The 20000-nt window shown below is 47.5% G+C and overlaps 5 protein-coding genes across 5 annotated transcripts in view; 3 read left to right on the forward strand and 2 right to left on the reverse strand.

The window, feature by feature from the left end:
* Positions 1 to 916, reverse strand: part of LOC311327514 (keratin, type II cytoskeletal 8) — a gene marked incomplete at both ends in the record, with an annotated part of 6383 nt that extends 5467 nt beyond the window's left edge. The window contains one exon of the mRNA XM_084460585.1: positions 635 to 916. Within this exon, the coding sequence (XP_084316711.1) occupies positions 635 to 916 (282 nt within the window). The remainder of the gene's footprint in view (positions 1 to 634) is intronic.
* A 4569-nt stretch (positions 917 to 5485) lies between these two features.
* dnase1l4.1 (deoxyribonuclease 1 like 4, tandem duplicate 1) lies at positions 5486 to 8733 on the forward strand (the record flags this gene model as incomplete). Its single annotated transcript, XM_084460733.1, has 9 exons — positions 5486 to 5566; positions 5665 to 5753; positions 5939 to 6025; positions 6282 to 6394; positions 7034 to 7146; positions 7552 to 7709; positions 7831 to 7927; positions 8234 to 8300; positions 8514 to 8733. 9 exons carry the CDS (start codon positions 5486 to 5488, stop codon positions 8624 to 8626), a joined length of 918 nt encoding a protein of 305 aa, XP_084316859.1. The 3' UTR covers positions 8627 to 8733.
* On the reverse strand, positions 8308 to 10420 carry tma7 (translation machinery associated 7 homolog). Its single transcript, XM_084460597.1, has 4 exons — positions 10286 to 10420; positions 9601 to 9656; positions 9299 to 9386; positions 8308 to 8988 (listed from the first exon to the last, which is right to left on the reverse strand). Exons 1-4 carry the CDS (start codon positions 10299 to 10301, stop codon positions 8954 to 8956), a joined length of 195 nt encoding a protein of 64 aa, XP_084316723.1. The 5' UTR covers positions 10302 to 10420; the 3' UTR covers positions 8308 to 8953.
* Positions 10421 to 10490: 70 nt separating this feature from the next.
* Positions 10491 to 13072, forward strand: ccdc51 (coiled-coil domain containing 51). Its single transcript, XM_084460580.1, has 4 exons — positions 10491 to 10554; positions 11012 to 11377; positions 11683 to 11847; positions 12220 to 13072. Exons 2-4 carry the CDS (start codon positions 11060 to 11062, stop codon positions 13018 to 13020), a joined length of 1284 nt encoding a protein of 427 aa, XP_084316706.1. The 5' UTR covers positions 10491 to 10554; positions 11012 to 11059; the 3' UTR covers positions 13021 to 13072.
* Positions 13073 to 13904: 832 nt separating this feature from the next.
* Positions 13905 to 20000, forward strand: part of mcm2 (minichromosome maintenance complex component 2) — a 12182-nt gene continuing 6086 nt past the window's right edge. The window contains 9 exon segments of the mRNA XM_084460734.1: positions 13905 to 13954; positions 14517 to 14701; positions 15458 to 15621; positions 16472 to 16738; positions 17799 to 18018; positions 18418 to 18625; positions 18782 to 18916; positions 19077 to 19268; positions 19674 to 19767. Coding sequence (XP_084316860.1) covers positions 13949 to 13954; positions 14517 to 14701; positions 15458 to 15621; positions 16472 to 16738; positions 17799 to 18018; positions 18418 to 18625; positions 18782 to 18916; positions 19077 to 19268; positions 19674 to 19767 — 1471 coding nt within the window. The 5' untranslated portion in view covers positions 13905 to 13948.

Genomic DNA, 20000 nt, shown 5'->3' on the forward strand with positions numbered 1-20000 from the left:
TTAGACAAGATGTCTGATGCTTTTGGACATCCTTACACACCCACACACACACACACCCACCACTATGCTGTGGTCCATTACTCTGGGTGGAGCAGTAAGCCCTCCGGAGAGGACAGAGTATTCCTTTCTCTCCCCTATTGTCTGCCACCCTCCAACACAAAAGCTCTGGGAGAGATTTTTCCGGTCTTGGATGGCCACACCAATCTGACCTAATTTTATCAGGTTACAGCTGAGAAATGGGACTTGGGCCTTTAAATGTCCTGTACGGCCCTTTTGTCTAGAGACCAGTGATGTGTGTTACGGACCCATTGATAGCGCACGGTTGAGGTCAGACCTTCCAGAGTTTTAGTCGATGTCTTTAAAGGGTCTAGCTGAGAGCCGAGGGGCTGAGGTCCGCCGTCGATGTGGTGAGCAGCCAACAAAAGCCCTATTGTGACTGTGTTACCCACTCCGTGAGAACCTAGCGGCATGTTTTCGCTGTGGGCGGAGTATCGGTGTCCCAACTGTTACCTCAGCTGTGGAAAACAAGTCATCCGCCCAGGTTGGGAAGAAACTTAACGACAACCTTTTCATAACTATAACTTTCCTCTTTTCAGCTGTGAACAAACCCGGGCGTTTTTAAAGACGGACAGACCTTATCGATGAAGGAGGCGAAGCGGTTGTTGAGGCACTTGATCTGCTCCTTCTCCTGGGTGCGCACGAGCTGCAGACTGGGGTCGATCTCCAGGTTGAGAGGCGCCAGCAGGCTCTTGTTGATGGAGAGGGTGGACAGCGAGTGACCGCCGTACAGGGAGCTCCCGTACAGGGAGGAGCTGCCCAGGGACTGGCCGCTGAACCCGGCCCCGGAGCTGCTCAGCTTCCCGCCGCTGCTCCGCACGGAGCTGCTGGAGCTGATCCTCTTGGTCCTCAGACTCATGCTGCTGGAGCTCGGGGAGAGGCGGTGCTTCTGGAGTAGAGACGCGGTAGAGACGCAGTAGAGACGGAGTGGAGACGGCGTGCGCCAGGTGGAGGTGCTGTGGCAGGAGGGTGTGACCTCAGCGAGGTGGACGGGGCCCTCTTATACCCCTCCTCCAGGGATCGCCACCATGCAGGGGCGGGGCTACAGGACAGGGGGAGGGGCTACAGGACAGGGGGAGAGGCTGCCAGACTTCCAGGCTGTTTATCTCCTCTACTCACCTCAGCTCTGAGCATGTGCAGTGAGGTGAGAGTGAGCGAGAGCCCCCTCAAGTGGACAGAGGGGGAATGGACAGTGGAGACGAGTCAAGCAGACAAGGCTAGTTGTTGGAATTGGAGGAAATTGGAGGTGCGTCCTTCACATGTAGCAGAATCCACCACTAAGGGTGCTAGACACGTTTCATTTTTCCCTCTGTTAATGCATATTTCATTTCAAACCTTTATTTTTCGTGAAGCACTGAGGTTTCCCTCATTAACAGTGTTGACAAGTTCACACAAATACATAAATAACAACATAAATACAATACTTAATAACTTAAAGCTTAATTTAATAATAATAATTAAAAACAGTTACAGGTCGAAGTACAAATGTCAAAAGCCATGGATTTTGCTTTTTACACATGCTTCCACGTCTTCATTAATGCAAAAGGCGGGGCAATTATATCACTGGTGAGAAACAACATGTTACATTTACACTTGTTTATTCTAAATTATGTATCAAGGCTGTTGCTTTTTTACATTGAATAATATGCTTTATATTTTGTTATCTTAATTGATTTTGAGTTATCTTAAGTGATTAATCAGTGAGCGCTGGGTCTGCCGCACACCTGATTAATCACTTAATCCAATCGTATAGGACAGGAAATAAAGATGCCAAGTGACTTTCAGGAAGTAGTGGAGCTGGTGCACAGAGCCTATAGGTTGCATGAGTTACATGTTGTGGTCGTTGTGTCGTAAGTACCAGTATTTGTGTGTAAACAATTGAGAAAAAACGAATCCTTGTTGCTGCAACCCAGCCAGGGGGGGGCGGGGGGTGGGGGGGGCAGTTAACGGTCCTGTCTGTCTACAGGGATGTGTCCAGACATGCAAGGACCATACAATGTGAGATGCCTGAGATTCTTTTACTGTCAGGCAGCATGGACACCTTGTTTGGTTACACATACAATGCTTACAATACACTCTCACACCACAAGAAACAGCCTCACACAGAGAGAAACAACATCTCTCTCTCTCTCTCTCTCTCTCTCTCTCTCTCTCTCTCTCTCTCACTTTCTCTCTCTCTCTCTCTCTCTCTCTCTCTCAATTTCTCTCTCTCTCTCTCTCTCTCTCTCTCTCACTTTCTCTTTTATTGCAGAAATCGTGAAGGGGCATCTTTCAACATCCAGAAGTTTGAGACCACACGCTTATTTGGTCAATGGTAATATAACTCGGTCTTCAAATGTACACACGCCCACACACACACACACACCGGTGACCGTTTCTCAGAGCTGACTGTAACAGGGAGATATGCTTTGATTGATTTGATTGATTGATGTACGAAAGAGCATTAGGGCCAACAGCAGAGTTTTTTCTCAGAAGTTATTTCTGACTTTTTTCTCAGAAATTCTGACTTTAATCTCAGAAGTTAATTCTGACTTTTTTCTCCGAAATTCTGACTTTAAAGTCAGAAATTCAGAGTTTTTTTCTCAGAAATTCTGACTTTAATCTCAGAAATTCTGACTTTAAACTCAGAAGCTTAAAAAAATAATAAACTCAGTTGTTGGCCCTAATGCTCTTCCGTAGATGTGTACCGTTGGTTCTGTAATGTTGCTCAGGCCAGATGATGGTCTGAGGACTGGTCAGTCAACAGAGGGTTCCAGATGAGGCTGAGTCTTGCCTGTGGGATCTTCCGCAAGTCTGACCAACCGATTTTCCGGTCGACAACTCCGTCAAAAGTTGCCCAGCTTTCTTGTCGGCCCGTCCTGTTCACCTCTGATACCGCCATCTTCTTTCTCTCTGTATGGTTTACCTTAGACCAGAAATGTGGTGCTTCTCCTCACCTTAGTTCTGCCCATCCTGCCTGGACTCTGCCGGCGAGTTCCTGGTGCTGCAGCCTTCAGTACCAACCGCTCGGCCCGGCTGACCTCAGCTCGACCTTTCCACTTCCGGCCAGTAGGGACCTTGGTGATTGCATTCCTCACTGGCTGATCGGTGGACTCTCTTAGTCCGAGAACCAGCCCGGACTTCCTACTTGTGTGTGTGTGTGTGTGTGTGTGTGTGCGCACGCCTGCTTGTGTTTACTGAGTCTGTCTCTTTGTCTGACTGTGTGCGCGTGCTTGTGTTTGCTGAGTGTGTCCATGTGCTCATGCATATTTTATGTTTATACGCTTATACGTTCACCTATAGCACCTACGGCATCCCCAGAGGGACATATCTGCGCAGTAATCCCTGTCTTACGGAGACCTGTTATTAAGAGATTTGGCGGTGGATCTAGAAGGGGCCACTAAGGGTCTTGGGGGGGCCCTGGAGGAGTGTGTGTGTGTGGGGGGGGGGCAGTAAGAGGTCCTGTCTGACTACAGTGATGTGTCCAGGCACGTTTCACAGGATTATACAATGTCAGGAGTGTGGTGACATCATACACAATACACTGTTTAAGATACATTCCTCACACTGCATTGAGTAACAGCATCACACAGAGAGAAACATCATCTCTCTCTCTCTCTCTCTCTCTCTCTCTCTCTCTCTCTCTCTCTCTCTGTCTCTCTCTCAACTTCTCGTCCGAAACGTTACGTGTAACTTGGAGGTCATTCTCGTTGTCATTCCCGTTCTTGACACATTCCGTAAAACCCAAGCCTACATCAGTGTGCCTCTGCCTAGTATGTAGTAAACAGGATGTGGGCGCATATGGTACAGATTACGTCACAGCTGGAAATGCTCAGGCCAGTAAGGCTCTGTTTGGAACCCTAAATAGTTCTTTCTGAAATGAAACGAGTTCTATTTTCTACAGTTACAAGGATTCTATAGAGCACTCCTTTTTTTGAGTGCACTCATCCTGTTCTCAACTCCCTAGTAGCAGAACAGAACATATAATATATATGTTATTATTATTATTTTATTTTATTTTATTATTATTATTATTATTATTATTATTATTTATTTTTTATTATTATTATTATCATCTAGCTAAAATTAAAGTATTAGTTCTTATTATAATAGGTCTATAATAACTATATATTCGTAGTAGTGAGTGATGTCATGGCATGGCATCCAGTTTCCCAAGCCCTTCCGTGTGTGTGTGTGTGTGTGTGTGTGTGTGTGCGAGCATGGCTGGGCTTGGCTAACCTAAGTGTTAGCCAATCATGTTACAGGTGGGCCATATATAAGAATGCCAGGCCCCTGTTGAAGACACACACACACACACACACACACCGTCACACATCCTTCTCTTGAAGTTCATGCTTAACCAGCTACTTTGTCTACACCCTCCTCTTCTACTGCTCTTGGTAAGTGAATCCTAACATTGTTGAGATGGTATTGTGTGCTTGGTGATGGTGGGTGCTCTTGTAATGTTTCAGATTTGTTGTTTGTGTTCGTTTTGTTTGTTTTGTTCTACATGGACCAGATGAGAATACTGAAAACACAGATTTAAAGATGACTAACTTGTCATAACGGTGCTGCTAGGAGTGCAGGTTTCGGAGTAGCGATCCAGACGTTGAGAGAGACGAGTTTTACTAAGCGAGGGACCGTTTGGCGCCTCGTCCCCGAGATTTAGCCGGAGATGCCCCTGGACATGTCTCAGCTTGAGCCGTCCTCGTTTGAAGGAAGGTGAAACCACTGATCGCTAAGGGGGTAGATCCTCGGTATCTAGAGTAGCCCACCACTTTAACACTCTCTCTGCAGAGAGAAAGGAGAGGGAGAAATAGACAGAATGTGTGTGTGTGTGTGTGTGTGTGTGTGTGTGTGTGTGTGTGTGTGTGTGTTCAGCTTGTTGGCTGACACCAGAGCACCTGTATGCTCCATCTCACACCTGGACCAAGAGGCTTACATTCCCTGCTCACACTTACACAGCTGCTAATGACCACTACCTGCAGAATGTGGTCAAACAGGGCAATCCAAGACCCGTTTGATGAGCGAATTGCCTATTGGAGACGTAATGCAGTTCTGGCCTCTCGCAGGAATTCCAGAGGACTTGGAATTTCACATTTGGCGCCGGTAACCTTCCTCTGCAGACAGACTTCCCTATCACCCTCCAATCAGGAGTCACCGTCACACAACCCTATTATCACTTTCACCTCTACTGTTGGTGAAGGATAATAATCTGTCCAAATATTTGCACCTGAAAGCCTCGGCACCTCATAATCCTGCCCAGGACTACAGGTCCCAACAGCTCTGAGATGGATCCCCCTCCATCCGATCGACGATAGGTTCTAATGTACATTTCCTGTAGATTCTAGGAGCAGGACCAACTGGTTATGTAGAATCGTCTCTCTCTAAACTTAATGCAGATACTGTACTGACACTCTCTCTCACCTTGTCTTGTATTGCAGCGATCATGAAGGTGGCATCTTTCAACATCCAGAAGTTTGGGGTCTCCAAGATCTCAGACCCAAACGTCGTCTCCATCCTCATCAAGGTGTGTCTCCAGCCTAATCGTAGCTATGCAGGCACAGTGTCGTTTCACCAGCAGCAGGACAGAAAACGGTTGCTCTGCTGTCCCCTCCTCCCTCCCAGATTGTGTCTCGCTACGACATCATAGTCATCTTGGAGGTGGTGGACGCCAGTGGGACCTCAGTTCAAACGTTCCTGGAGGAACTCAACAAGTGAGAAGAGATGGTGTTGCTGACTAAATGTTTTGTCAGTAGCCAGACTGATAACCTCAGCATCTTCCAAGTAGTGTAGCGTCCGCTAATGTCTTCAATCTCCTCAACCTTTTTCTTTCGTAACATCTACAATTCAAATGAGACGTGTAATCTGTTGATTTCTTCTGGTTCCCCTGCCCCCACAGAGCCAATAAGAAGCACCGATACACCTTGAAGATCAGCTCTCGCCTGGGCAGAAACAGATACAAGGAGCAGTTTATGTTTCTCTACAGGTAAACGCTCAACTCAGGCTCAAATGGCCCTTCATGACGACAGCACAAACCTCAAAGGTTTTCCTCCAATGCATTTTGGGAAAGGCTAAAAGAGAAGACATGAAAATCGAGGAGAAACTATTGAGATTCACTGCAGATGGGTTGACTGTAGTTAAAGGGATACTGTTTAGTTTTATCCCAATATTTTACCTGTTTTTTCGCCCACCAAAATGTGTGTATTCAGGAGAATGACTTGGTGTGTGGTCTGTATTTAAAGGGATGACCTGGTGGACCTGGTGGGCTCCTACCAGTTTGCCGACCAGCAGGTGGGAGAGGTGGACGTGTTCGCCAGGGAACCATACATCCTCCGCTTCAAATGTCACGACACAGGTAATGACACCAGCACAGGTAATAACACAGGTAATAGCACCAGCACAGGTAATAACACAGGTAATAGCACCAGCACAGGTAATAACACAGGTAATAACACCAGCACAGGTAATAACACAGGTAATAACACCAGCACAGGTAATAACACAGGTAATAGCACCAGCACAGGTAATAATACCAGCACAGGTAATAACACAGGTTATAGCACCAGCACAGGTAATAACACCAGCACAGGTAATAACACAGGTAATAGCACCAGCACAGGTAATAACACCAGCACAGGTAATAACACAGGTAATAGCACCAGCACAGGTAATAACACCAGCACAGGTAATAACACAGGTAATAACACCAGCACAGGTAATAACACCAGCACAGGTAATAATACCAGCACAGGTAACTGGCAAAGTACTCCTCAGTCTCAGCAACTATTGGTAGCCTCTCTATCTGGAGAAGATGCTTAATTTATCCTTACACCTGTTAGAGTATCATCATTATGACCTCTTCTACTCCTCTGTGTGTTAAGCATCCAGTGTCTGGTTTGGCCACCATATTGTATAACCTTCTTCTAAATGTTTGGATCAGAAAAAAGGTTGTTCTTTTGGGGATCCAAATCAAAGCATCTAAACTGTTCCTCAGTGCTGAGTGACCTGGTGCTGATCCCGGTCCACACCAAACCCGACGACTCGGAGAAGGAACTGGACGAGCTGTATGACGTCTTCCTGGATGTGAAGAGGAAATGGAGGACTGATGTAGGCTTCATCTGACTCGGCACCAATAGGCCTACTGCATAGAGTACACTGTATCAAGAGTCTCTCAAATTCATGCCTTTTCTTGTAGAGAATAACATTGATCAATCAATCAATCAATCAATCAAAGCTTTATTTGTATAGCACATTTCATACCCAGAGGCAACACAATGCGCTTTACAGAGAACAAGGGAGGTGGGCATACGACCCACCTCTACATATTCCAGAGGGAAGCAAAAAAAACGGTAATCACCCGGGGTCCAGATAAGTGAGCTGTAAAAATTCTTCTCTGACCCCTCTCAACAAGGCAACATTGATGGCTGTTAGATGGCATGTTCACTACCTGTCCACATGGATGAGTTGATGGTTTGTGTGTGTGTGTGTGTGTGTGTGTGTATTATGTTCCAGAATGTGATGATCTTAGGGGACTTCAACGCAGACGGCTCTTACGTCTCCCAGAGGGACCTGAAGGACATCCGCATCCGCAGTGACAAGACCTTCCATTGGCTGATCAAGGACAATGTGGACACCACCGCCAATCAGGGCAACGACCACACCTATGACAGGTGAGAGGCCACACCCATCGCAAATACTATTAGCAATAAATAAATATTTGGGATGCGCTTTCGTTCACCCACCGGGATTGTGACTTGTTCTAAACAAGCAACTTCAACTGCCATCCTGTAGGATTGTAATCTATGGTGATGACATGCTGAAGGCTATGGTTCCCAACTCTGCCAAACCTTTCAACTTCCAGGAGGCGTATGGTCTCACTCAAGAACAGGTAGGTGGACACAGGCCTTTCGTACAAACAGCTGTACTCCATCTTGGCGTGATTCTATGTTTAACACTATAGAGTGAAGATGAATAACAAGTTGACGTGTGTATTTGAAGAACCCAGAATGTGTGCTGTTTAAGGCCATCTTTGAGAAACCGCTCATCTGATGTGATAGTCGAATACAAGTCTCTCTACGTAGCCGTCACAAATCTACCAGTCAAATCGGTGGTTTATCCCAGGGAGGAAGGAAGGGTGCATCTTCAGAGGAGCCGAATGGGGCCTTAGGTTTGTGAATTCTCATGCTTATTTCAGGCCCTAAAAGTGAGCGACCATTACCCTGTGGAGATCGAGCTGAAGAGAAGGACTCCGGTAGACGTGGGTAAGCAACATCACTCATCTTTATTATCATAAATCTCCCACACTGTGCTCCGAGAAATAAAAGAACACAAGGAATAAAACAGCAGAACCAAAACACACACACTACTACTACTACTACTATTCACATAGAGTATGTACACGCACAGGCTGTGTGTAAACAAGCAGCCTAAATCAGACAGACTGAACGCATAATCAGAATGTGTGCCACCGCCAGGTTGCGTGGACGACCTAACAGAGCTGAAGAAAGGAAACCTGCTTCTGGAACGAGAGAAACTGACCCTGGAGATCCAGATACTGAAGATGAAGATCGCTGAACAACAGAAATGACATCGAACACTATGCGCTTTAACGCGTGGCCACGTTATATTACCTCAAATGCAGATATGAAGCTAGCTCATAACAGAACCGGTACGAATGATGAATGATAATAAAGATGTAGTTACAAAACTTTTATTTCAGAATGTCTGCTTTACAAGAAAATAACTCAAATGTGTTTCATTAAATGTCATTACGTGTTTCGTTAAATGTAATTTCGGGTTTGTTTTGTTTGCATGGACCCGGGGGCGGCAGACAGGGGTGGAGATGTGGGCATGACAGAGACTGTGCTCTGGGACTTAGCAGCTAATTAACTAGGGGGCGTCTTCACATCACACTTCACTTCTTCCCAGACTTCTTAATTCCTCCACTCGCTGAAAAGTAAAACCACACACGATTAGTCGGATGAAACTATTCTACCAGAAGAAACACAACCAGCTCCACTACTTCCTGAAAGTCACTTGGCATCTTTATATCCTGTCCTATATGATTGGATTAAGTGATTAATCAGGTGTGCGCTGGGTCTGCTGCACACCTGATTAATCACTTAATCCAATCATATAGGACAGGAAATAAAGATCTTCACACTGACTCGTGATTGGTCAATCATCAATTGCGAACGAGAGGGAACCTGTCAATCCTTCTACCCTCCTCTCTCTATCCAGAACTCATAAAGGAACTTACTTAATGGTCCTTTTCCTGCAGCTTTGGTCTTCAGTGCATCCAGGGCCTTCTGGTCGTCCTTCTGCTTCTGCTTGAAAGCCTGGTCCTCCTATAGAGATGAGAGAGGAAGATTAGCTTAGCAGACATGTATTCCTAGTCAGTAGCATGGATAGATAGGTAGATTCCTAGTCAGTAGCATGGATAGATAGGTAGATTCCTAGTCAGTAGCATGGATAGATAGGTAGGTTATGATGACCAGACAATAGGTCTGCAATGTGTGTGTTGTTCAGGGCGGGGGATGTGAGAAGATGCGGGATACATACATCATCCACGTCCTTGTTCGCTTTCTTGGGCGCCTTCAGGGGCTTCTTCTTACCTCCTGCAGGACATAATGACCTCATGAGTCGTCATGATGACCAATGTCGCATTGAAATGACTGGCACTAAGTTTGTTTGTATGTTTATGTTAATCAGTATACTGCACTAACTTTTATTCCTGTATTCTATTTGTCCTGCTTTTTGTTTTAAATGTCTATAATGACTTGCTTTTTGTTTTAATGCTTTTAATTTGTCCTGCCTTTTGTTTTAAATGTCTATAATGTCTTGCTTTTTGTTTTAATGCTTTTAATGTCTCATGTAAAGCACCTTGAATTGCCCTGTGGCTGAAATGTGCTATATAAATAAACTTGCCTTGCCTAACCCTTAGTCATTGAAATAATTAGCATTTCATGCTAATAAAAATGCTATTAGCTGCATATATATAATCAGACTGGCTAGACTAAGGACAGCAATATTAATTTAGTTTGGAACATATGGTGTGATTGGACATAATGACTAGATAAAATAGTAAAAACACAACTATAAAGCTAGCATACTAGCTGCTAGCAAGCTAACATCATGACTCACGTTAGCTATACTAGAGAAGCATGACAGCTAGCATGCTAAGCTAACTAGCTCACTTAATACATATTAAACACTCAAATAAAACAATAACTATGATTTATCTCACCTTCTCTTCCAGACATGTTTAGTATTGATTCAAAGAGAGCTAACAAGACAAATTAAATGTGATGTGTAGAGAGAGTGAATGGCTGTTCGTTTGCTTCTAATCCAAGAAACGGCTCTGTCAGGACCCCTTGTATGACCCGGATGCACACAGCGTGTGAAGTGCCTGACGGAAAAAAAAAAAAAAAGTGCTTAGAAATGTCATCATCATAGACATGACTATCATCACCACCACCATGCATGGGCTGTAGCTGATAAACTTGAAGAAAACCGGTATGACATTATATTATACGTATTTAAATACTTAGTTAAGGCCGATTGCTAGACAGCTAACTAAGTTAGCTAGCTAGCTAGTAGTCAGATGAGTAAGCCGGCCACCGTACCGTTGTCAGTTATTGGCCAGCTATCTAGTTAGCTAACGGCTAGTTAACCTTAGCTAGCTATTCTAATGACAATAATAACTGGCTTTAGTTTGCCCCATTACAATAACACCTGCTGTCATCTTCATAGTTCTAGCTAGCTAGCTATTCATCCATGATTGCCATACATCTATGTTTATGTAGTGTTGATGTGCTATCAGCCTATGCCATTGAAACTCATTTCTCTTCCTAGTAGCTTGATAGAGTGGTATACAGACACTCTAGTGAAAGATAATTTTTTAATACAAATAAATAACTTAAAAAACTTGTGGTCAATTGAAAGATCAAGCTCATTAGTGTCTTCTTCACAGGTGCCCGATGTGTTGTACTGTGGCCTCTACTGTAAACACACCCGCTCAATGAGGTGCAGGGGTCCGATTCTCCCCTGGGTCCACGGGGCCGGTCTGTACCATGTCCGGGTCCGTGGGGGGGTCCTGGGTCGGGCTAGGGTCGGGAGAACCTACAGCACCCGGCCTCCTCCACAGGACCATGTTTCTAAAGGGGAGGCGGTGCGAGAGAGGGCCACCGCCGTGCTCCAGAGCCTGGCAGACCTGGGGAGCCAGTGGGGGCAGAGGACCATCACCTCAGCCTCCGCGACGGCCAGCTACTGGTGGGAGAAGTATGAGGAGTTTGTCGGCCTTAATGAAGTCAGAGATGCCCAGGCAACGGTCACAGAGGTAAGTCAATATTTCTGACAGGTGAGACTGTTTTCATTTACAGTATGTGACTTACTGTCTTGTATTTATCAGATTAAAGTCAATGTGATGTGATAAGCTGGCACTCTATCCTGTGTGTGTGTGTGTGTGTGTGTGTGTGTGTGTGTGTGTGTGTGTGTGTGTGTGTGTGTGTGTGTGTGTGTGTGTGTGTGAAGCACTTTGAATTGTCTTGTTGCTTAAATGTGCTATACAAATAAACTTGCCTTGCCTTGTGTCTATCCTGTGTGTGTGTGTGTGTGCATGCGTGTGCGCGTGTGTGTGTCCAGGCTGAGAAGGCGTTCATGGTGGCCAGGGGGGTGGTGCGGGAGGCCCATGTCAGCCTGGAGGCCCTGCAGGTCAGGCTGAAGGAGGTGAGGGACCGGCTGGACAGGGTGTCCAGGGAAGAGGCCCACTATCTGGAGCTGGCCACCCTGGAACATAAACTGCTACAGGTAAACGCATTGGGACAAGATGTTAGACAGTCTACTGCACAACAGGAGGGGTATTTTGAAGTCCAGTCCAACATTAAAAAGCGAGTAAATAGATATCCATGAAAGTACTGTAATGCAAAGTATTTTGACGATTAGTATTTGCCTGCCTTGAGTGCCACACGGCTGGGATTTGAACCATAGTTTGATAATCAGTGAGTCTCTGATTTAATCTCTGTGCACTTTGCGGTCAAGATGTTTAAAGAAGGGTTTGAATTATATGTACGCTTTTTGGTCAATTTTTACAAGAGAAATGTTTTATTGATGTCCGTGTATCCAGCATAACCATGAAGCCACAGCAGGCTAGGAAACCCCTCCTCCTCTCTGTTCCCATAGGAGGAACGCCGTCTGAGAACGACCTATGAGAACGCAGAGGGCTCGGAGCGCGAGAAGTTCTCCCTCTTCTCCGCCGGCGTGCGCGAGAGCCACGAGAAGGAACGGTCCCGTGCTGAGCGCACCAAGAACTGGTCCGTGATTGGCTCTGTGCTGGGCGCCCTGATCGGCGTGATGGGGTCCACGTACGTGAACCGCGTCCGGCTGCAGGAGCTGAAGAGTCTGCTGCTGGAGGCTCAGAAGGGGCCGGTCAGCCTTCAGGAAGCCCTCCGGGTGCAAGCCGGGATGCACAAGACCCAGCAGGACGAGCTGAGGGGGCTGATCGACAACCTGAGGGTCACGCTAAGTGTCAGGGCTACAGAGGACAGAGAGACCAAGCCGGCCCCGGCCCCAACCCCGGCCCCAACCCCGGCTCCAGCCCCACTTCCCCCTCCCTCACCCAGTGCCTCGGAGCTGGCCCTCCAGGAGCTGGTCTTGGGCAGCCGGAGGAGTCAGACGCTGATGGAGCAGCTCGGGCTGCGGCTGGGCCAGCTGGAGCAGGGGGTCGGCAGGGTGGGGGCCGAGGTGGAGACGGTCAGAACTGTGCTGGAACGCCCTCCCCCCGTGGTGGAGAAGCCTGTGATCCAGGCCCACGACGCCCATTTGCTGGTGTGCAGCACTGAGAGTGTGATGGAGGGTCTGGGTCAGGCAGAGAGGAGGCTGGAGGCCCGGATCAACAGGACCAGCCTCTATAACGCAGTCCTTACCTACACCGCATTCGCTCTTACTCTCCCTGCACTGTACGTGATCTTCAGAGCTACTTGAATCATGTGTTGATGATCTAAAGCGAAGAGTAGACTAATAGTAGATCTTACAGGGTCCATTTTGATCACGATGAAATCATTTTAATGGTAATTCATGTTCTTGTTAGAGTTTACATTTTGAGAAATTGCACTGAAGTGAAATTCATATCTATTAAAATGTAAACATCTGAAACACTGGTGTCTTGTTGGTGTCTCGCATCCTACCAATACTGTCAATAATCTTTCTTGTTGGCTAGGCCTATCTCGCGGAGAGAGAGGGGTGGGGGTTCAAAACAAGTGCACCTCTGCAGGCCCGGAGACTTCGAGGGGGCGGGTCAACTGTCAATCAATTTCTACTTTGGCCAATCAGAGGCTGACAATCGGCTAGCTAGTTGAGTTCAGTTTACACGCTGGGAGGTCACTAACTCCTCCAGTCTGTTGTTCCTACACAGAGGAGCTATGTTTATCAGTATACTGCACTGTAACTTTTATTCCTGTATTCTATTTGTCCTGCTTTTTGTTTAAATGTCTATAATGACTTGCTTTTTGTTTTAATGCTTTTAATTTGTCCTGCCTTTTGTTTTAAATGTCTATAATGTCTTGCTTTTTGTTTTAATGCTTTTAATGTCTCATGTAAAGCACCTTGAATTGCCCTGTGGCTGAAATGTGCTATATAAATAAACTTGCCTTGCCTTGCCTTGCCTTACACGTTAGCTGAGCGCAGCCCGGCTCACCAGGCCACGCTGTACACAAATCAAGCGAACCTGTCTCTAAGTACCCACCCTCTTCGCAGAACCACCAATCACGTTGAAGGGGCGTTGCCTCCTTGTTACATTATTGATGACATTTCGCGCGCTTCGCTGTCACGTGGTATTTTTCGCGCGAAAAAGTGAGTCCACGCCGGAAATCCCAGACGCGTGGAAGCAGCGGACACAAGCACATTCATAACAATGGCGGTGAGTGAAGAAATCAAGTATACCTCTCTGCAATCCAGTTGTTTCATTATCATGAGTACAAAGGGAATGTTTATAAAGTTTGTTCTGCAACCAGCACACCAGCAAGGGAAAGAAGGAAAGTGCTTTATCTGCTAAGCCAGCAAATGCGTTGATGTCGGCTCACTACGTTCTCACCACGTTAGCACTACGTTTGATGTTTGATGACATTTCAATGATATGTCAACTACAAAAAGTGATCAGATCCTTCCCTTATGTATTCTACAGCCTAATTAAATCATTTATACGATACTGAACGTCCTGTTGTAGAAATCTAGCTAGCTAATGTTACAATAAGACAGATCCGGTTCTCAAAATTGACAAAACAAAAGTCAAGCTTAGCTGTGATGTTGCTCTAGACGCTTGAATGTAAGATATGTACTTATTTTTTATTTTTCTTTATTTTTTTTAAATATAACTCGACAACTTATTGATATGTGGGCCTACAGCACGTTAGCGAACCATACAGATGGCTTATTAACTTGTGGTTGGTTTGATATTCATCCCCCCCCACTCCCGTCTCCAGGATTCATCCGAGTCTTACCACATGGCCACCAGCCCCACCCGGGGTCCCCGGCGGGGAGACATGACGTCCAGCCCCGGCAGGGACCTGCCCCCGTTCGAGGACGAGTCGGAGGGGCTCCTGGGCGAGACCCTGCCCGAGGAGGAGGATGGAGACGGAGAGGAGCTGATTGGAGACGGGATGGAAAGGTAAGATGGGGAGAAGTGAGGACGGATGGATGGATGGAGGGACAGGGTGGAGTAGTGGGTGACAGAGGGGGTGATGGGGGAGGGATGGATGGATGGATGGATGGATGGATGGATGGATGGATGGATGGATGGATGGACAGGGTGGTGGGTGATGGGGAGGGATGGGACAGGTACCCGACAGCCCTGAACAGCCAAAGCTTTAAAGGACAGATTCGGAATTTATCATTAGCATAAGCCATGTTACAAGGTTATTTACGATCATATACAACGGCCGATATCAAAGTTTCCTCAAACGGTGCACTTTCAATATATGACATTACATTACAGTCATTTAGCAGATGCTTTTATCCAAAGCGACTAACAATAATTGCATTTAACGTAGGAAGAGCCAATGTACTACTACTTGCCAGAACTCACAAGTGCATCTTCTTTCTAAAACAAGTGACTAAGAGCATAATCTAGTGCTGAAGGCAAAGTGCAAGAATAGCAATCTAAAGTACAGTGCAATACGATACAATACAATGAAATACATATGTAGCATGTCGTAACACACTCAATGGATACTTAGGTGCATAGACAAAAGTCCCTCAAAAATGTGTAAGTGAATGTAAGCCCTCTTGACTCTGGTCATGGATGAGGCAAGTCCGTAGAGAAATGTGATTTGATATTATTAATGATCTGATCTCTGTTTGCGTTACAATCTCCCGTCTTCATCTCTCTTTTCCTGACCTCTCTCGTGCCCTCCGCTCTCTGCAGGGACTACCGGGCCATCCCTGAGCTGGACCGCTACGAGGACGACGGGCTAGACCTGGACGAGGACCTATCAGAGCTGTCCCCCGGCGCCCGCGCCTCGGCTGAGGAGGCCATGAGGAGGCGTGACCGCGAGCAGGGGGGCCGGCTGAGGAGGGGGCTGCTGTACGGTGAGGCGCGCTGTTGCGCAATACTACACCGTACTAGAACACAATAATACTACACAATACTACTACAATACTACCCCATACTACAACATAATAATACTACACAATACTACACCTTACTACAACACAATAATACTACACAATACTACACCTTACTACAACACAATAATACTACACCATACTACTACACCATACTACAACACAATAATACTACACCATACTACAACACAATAATACTACACCGTACTACTACACCATACTAGAATACTACACCATACTACAACACAATAATACTACACCATACTACAATACTACACCTTACTACAACACAATAATACTACACAATACTACTACACCATACTACAACACAATAATACTACACAATACTACTACACCATACTACTACACCTTACTACAACACAATAATACTACACCATACTACAATACTACACCTTACTACAACACAATAATACTACACAATACTACTACACCATACTACAACACAATAATACTACACAATGCTACTACACTATACTACAACAGAATAATACTACACAATACTACTACACCATACTACTACACCATACTACAACACAATACTACTACACAATACTACAATACTACACCATACTACAACACAATAATACTACACAATACTACTACACCATACTACAATACTACACCATACTACTACACCATACTACTACACCATACTACTACACCATACTACAACACCATACTACAACACCATACTACAACACAATAATACTACACAATACTACTACACCATACTAACCTGGCCAAGAAACTAGGTGGACGCCGTTGACGTCGTCTTGTTTTTTTTGCCGATCAGACAGCGAAGACGAGGATGACGAGCGTCCGGCGGCGAGGCGGCGCCGCCTGGCGGAGCGCGCGGCGGACGGGGACGGCGCGGAGGACGAGGAGATGATCGAGAGCATCGAGAACCTGGAGGACATGAAGGGACACTCCGTCAGGGAGTGGGTCTCCATGGCGGCGCCCCGCCTGGAGATCTACCACCGCTTCAAGAACTTCCTGCGCACGCACGTGGACGAGCACGGACACAACGTCTTCAAGGAGAAGATCAGCGACATGTGCAAAGGTGGGCGTGTTAAACGTGTTGTATCTAAAAAAAACAGACGTTATCAACCAGAGCGCGTTAAGTAGGCTGCAGTGGTAGCCTACTGCCAAATAAATAAATACATTTAAATTAAATTAATTAAAAATAAATTAAAGGTTTGGTAATTTACAACGCTAGTTATTTGTATATCTAAATGTACTTGTGAATTCACATATAAATAAAAAATGTCAAGTTAAAATGTATAATTTCAATGAGCAGTTACGTTCCAATATCACCACAGCAATCAGATCCGTTGGCGTTGAGACAAACGTGTTCGGCTGACGTAGCTAGAGAACATTCCCACGGATCTCATGTATTTGGGGAAGGTTGTCCTCATTATATATATTATAATATATATAATGATCATTATTAATATTTTCAACAATCTAAAGTTGGCCTTAAGTTACAAAAGGTTGAGAACCCCTGATCTGAAACCAGTGTGAGAGTCCAACGGGGGGCCAAAGAGCAGGAACGTGGTGCAGGTGGTGAACTTGAGGGCCCCAACTAGCCTGTGAGCCTGCTGACTGACCAGCTAGCCTGTTAACCTGCTAACTAATCAGCTAGCCTGTTAGCCTGCTAAGTAGCTAGCTCCCCTGTTAATCAGCTTAATGACCAGCTAGCCTGTTAACCTGCTAACTGACCAACCAGCCTGTTAACCTGCTAACTAATCAGCTAGCCTGTTAGCCTGCTAACTCACCAGCTAGCCTGTTAGCCTGCTAACTGACCAGCTAGCCTGTTAGCCTGCTAACTGACCAGCTAGCCTGTTAGCCTGCTAACTGACCAGCTAGCCTGTTAGCCTGCTAACTCACCAGCTAGCCTGTTAACCTGCTAAGTAGCTAGCTCCCCTGTTAATCAGCTTATTGACCAGCTAGCCTGTTAGCCTGCTAACTGACCAGCTAGCCTGTTAGCCGACCAGCTAGCTAGTTAGCCTGCTAACTGACCAGCTAGCCTGTTAGCCTGCTAACTGACCAGCTAGCCTGTTAGCTTGCCAACTGACCAGCTAGCCTGTTAGCCTGCTGACTGAACCCGTATGCCGTTCCAGAGAACAAGGAGTCCCTGGTGGTGAACTATGAAGACTTGGCGGCCAGGGAGCACGTGCTGGCGTACTTCCTGCCGGAGGCGCCCACCGAGATGCTGAAGATCTTCGACGAGGCCGCCAAGGAGGTGGTGCTCGCCATGTACCCCAAATACGACCGCATCGCCCACGAGATCCACGTCCGCATCTGCAACCTGCCCCTGGTGGAGGAGCTGCGCTCCCTCAGGTGAAGAGGGGGGTGGGGCGGGGCTCGGAGGACGGGGGGGGGGGGGGGGGGGCAGGGCGTCGGAGGACAGGGGGGGGGGCTCGGAGGACAGGGGGGGTGGGGGGGGGGCGTCGGAGGACGGGGGGGGGCTCGGAGGACAGAGGGGTGGGGGGGGGCGTCGGAGGACGGGGGGGGGCGTCGGAGGACGGGGGGAACACCCAAACACATCAGGCCAAGACTTCACACATTCACGCCACGTTTATATTTCCTGTTTGTCTCGTTATTTGCTCGTTATTACACTGTATTTTATTGTTTTAGTGCCTTTTAGCCTACTGTACAGCACTTCGGTCAACCACTGTTGTTTTTAAATGTGCTTTATAAATAAAGTTTGATTCGACTCGCCTGTCCTCCCGTCTCCAGGCAGCTCCATCTGAACCAGCTGATCCGTACCAGCGGCGTGGTGACCACCTGCACCGGCGTGCTGCCCCAGCTGGGCATGGTGAAGTACAACTGCAACAAGTGCAACTTCGTCCTGGGGCCCTTCTTCCAGTCCCAGAACCAGGAGGTCAAGCCAGGCTCCTGCCCCGAGTGCCAGTCCCTCGGCCCCTTCGAGATCAACATGGAGGAGGTGAGAGGGAGGAGGAGGAGGAGGCGCGCACACGCACGCTGACTCGCTCGCTCGCACACACACACACACACACACACACACACACACACACACACACAGAACAGGATCAGCAGATGTAGTAATGTGACTGTTCTCTCCAACCCCGCCCCCCCCTAGACGGTGTATCAAAACTACCAGCGAATCACCATCCAGGAGAGCCCGGGCAAGGTGGCCGCTGGCCGCCTCCCACGCTCCAAAGACGCCATCCTATTGGCCGACCTGGTGGACAGCTGCAGGCCTGGCGACGAGATCGTGAGTAGGACTACGGACTCTGTTCACGATCACCCGCTAACTTCTAATACAAGGTTACAGAGAAGAGGCAGGGAGCGCCGACCTTCTGCTTCCTGTTGTACAGTGCAGGTAAAAACTCTACTTCCTGTTTCCCTGATGTCGTACTTCCTGTGTGTCTCAGGAGCTGACAGGGATCTACAACAACAACTACGACGGCTCTCTGAACATGGCCAACGGCTTCCCCGTCTTCGCCACCGTCATCATGGCCAATCACATCGCCCGGAAGGACGAGGGCGTGGCGGTGGCGGAGCTGACGGACGAGGACGTCAAGGCCATCGTCACGCTGAGCAAGGACGAGCGCATCGGGGAGAGGGTGAGAGGCGCACACACACACACACACACACACGGATACACACACACACACACACCACACATACACAGAAAACGGATACACATACACACACACCACACATACACAGAAAACGCGCACACAGACACATACACACACACGGGTACACACACACAGAAAACGCACACATACACACACACGGATACACATACACACACACACACACACACACACACTAGCCCCCATAGAAGGCCATTGGAAAGGGAGTTGGACATGACAATAACTCTGTAATGTTGTGATGAAGGAGAAATGTCCCTATAGGCAAGTTTGTTTTATCTTCCCCCCTCCGCCCCCCGCGTTCCTTCTCTCTCTCTCTCCCTCTCGTCTCTCTCTCTCGTCTCTCTCCCTCTGGTCTCTCTCTCTCCTCAGATCTTTGCCAGTATCGGTCCGTCCATCTACGGCCACGAGGATATCAAGAGGGGCCTGGCGCTGGCGCTGTTCGGAGGAGAGCCCAAGAACCCAGGTAGAGTGAGGCGGGCCGGAGACGTGGGGGACCGCGCCTACGTGGCGTCACCTCTGGAGGACCGCGCCTACGTGACGTCACCTCTGTAGGACCGCGCCTACGTGGCGTCACCTCTGTAGGACCGCGCCTACGTGACGTCACCTCTGTAGAACCGCGCCTACGTGGCGTCACCTCTGTAGGACCGCGCCTACGTGACGTCACCTCTGTAGAACCGCGCCTACGTGGCGTCACCT

This window comes from Borostomias antarcticus (assembly GCF_949987555.1).
Source record: "Borostomias antarcticus genome assembly, chromosome: 33".
In the NCBI taxonomy this organism is placed as follows: domain Eukaryota; kingdom Metazoa; phylum Chordata; class Actinopteri; order Stomiiformes; family Stomiidae; genus Borostomias; species Borostomias antarcticus.

Coding starts and splice junctions, on each gene's coding strand:
- ccdc51 (XM_084460580.1), top strand. CDS start 11,060: ATGAGGTGCAGGGGTCCGATTCTCCCCTGGGTCCACGGGGCCGGTCTG. Junction 11,378..11,682: donor CCCAGGCAACGGTCACAGAG/GTAAGTCAATAT, acceptor GTGTGTGTCCAG/GCTGAGAAGGCGTTCATGGT. Junction 11,848..12,219: donor TGGAACATAAACTGCTACAG/GTAAACGCATTG, acceptor CTGTTCCCATAG/GAGGAACGCCGTCTGAGAAC.
- tma7 (XM_084460597.1), bottom strand. Junction 9,387..9,600: donor CGAACAAGGACGTGGATGAT/GTATGTATCCCG, acceptor TCATCTCTATAG/GAGGACCAGGCTTTCAAGCA. Junction 8,989..9,298: donor TGCAGGAAAAGGACCATTAA/GTAAGTTCCTTT, acceptor TTTACTTTTCAG/CGAGTGGAGGAATTAAGAAG.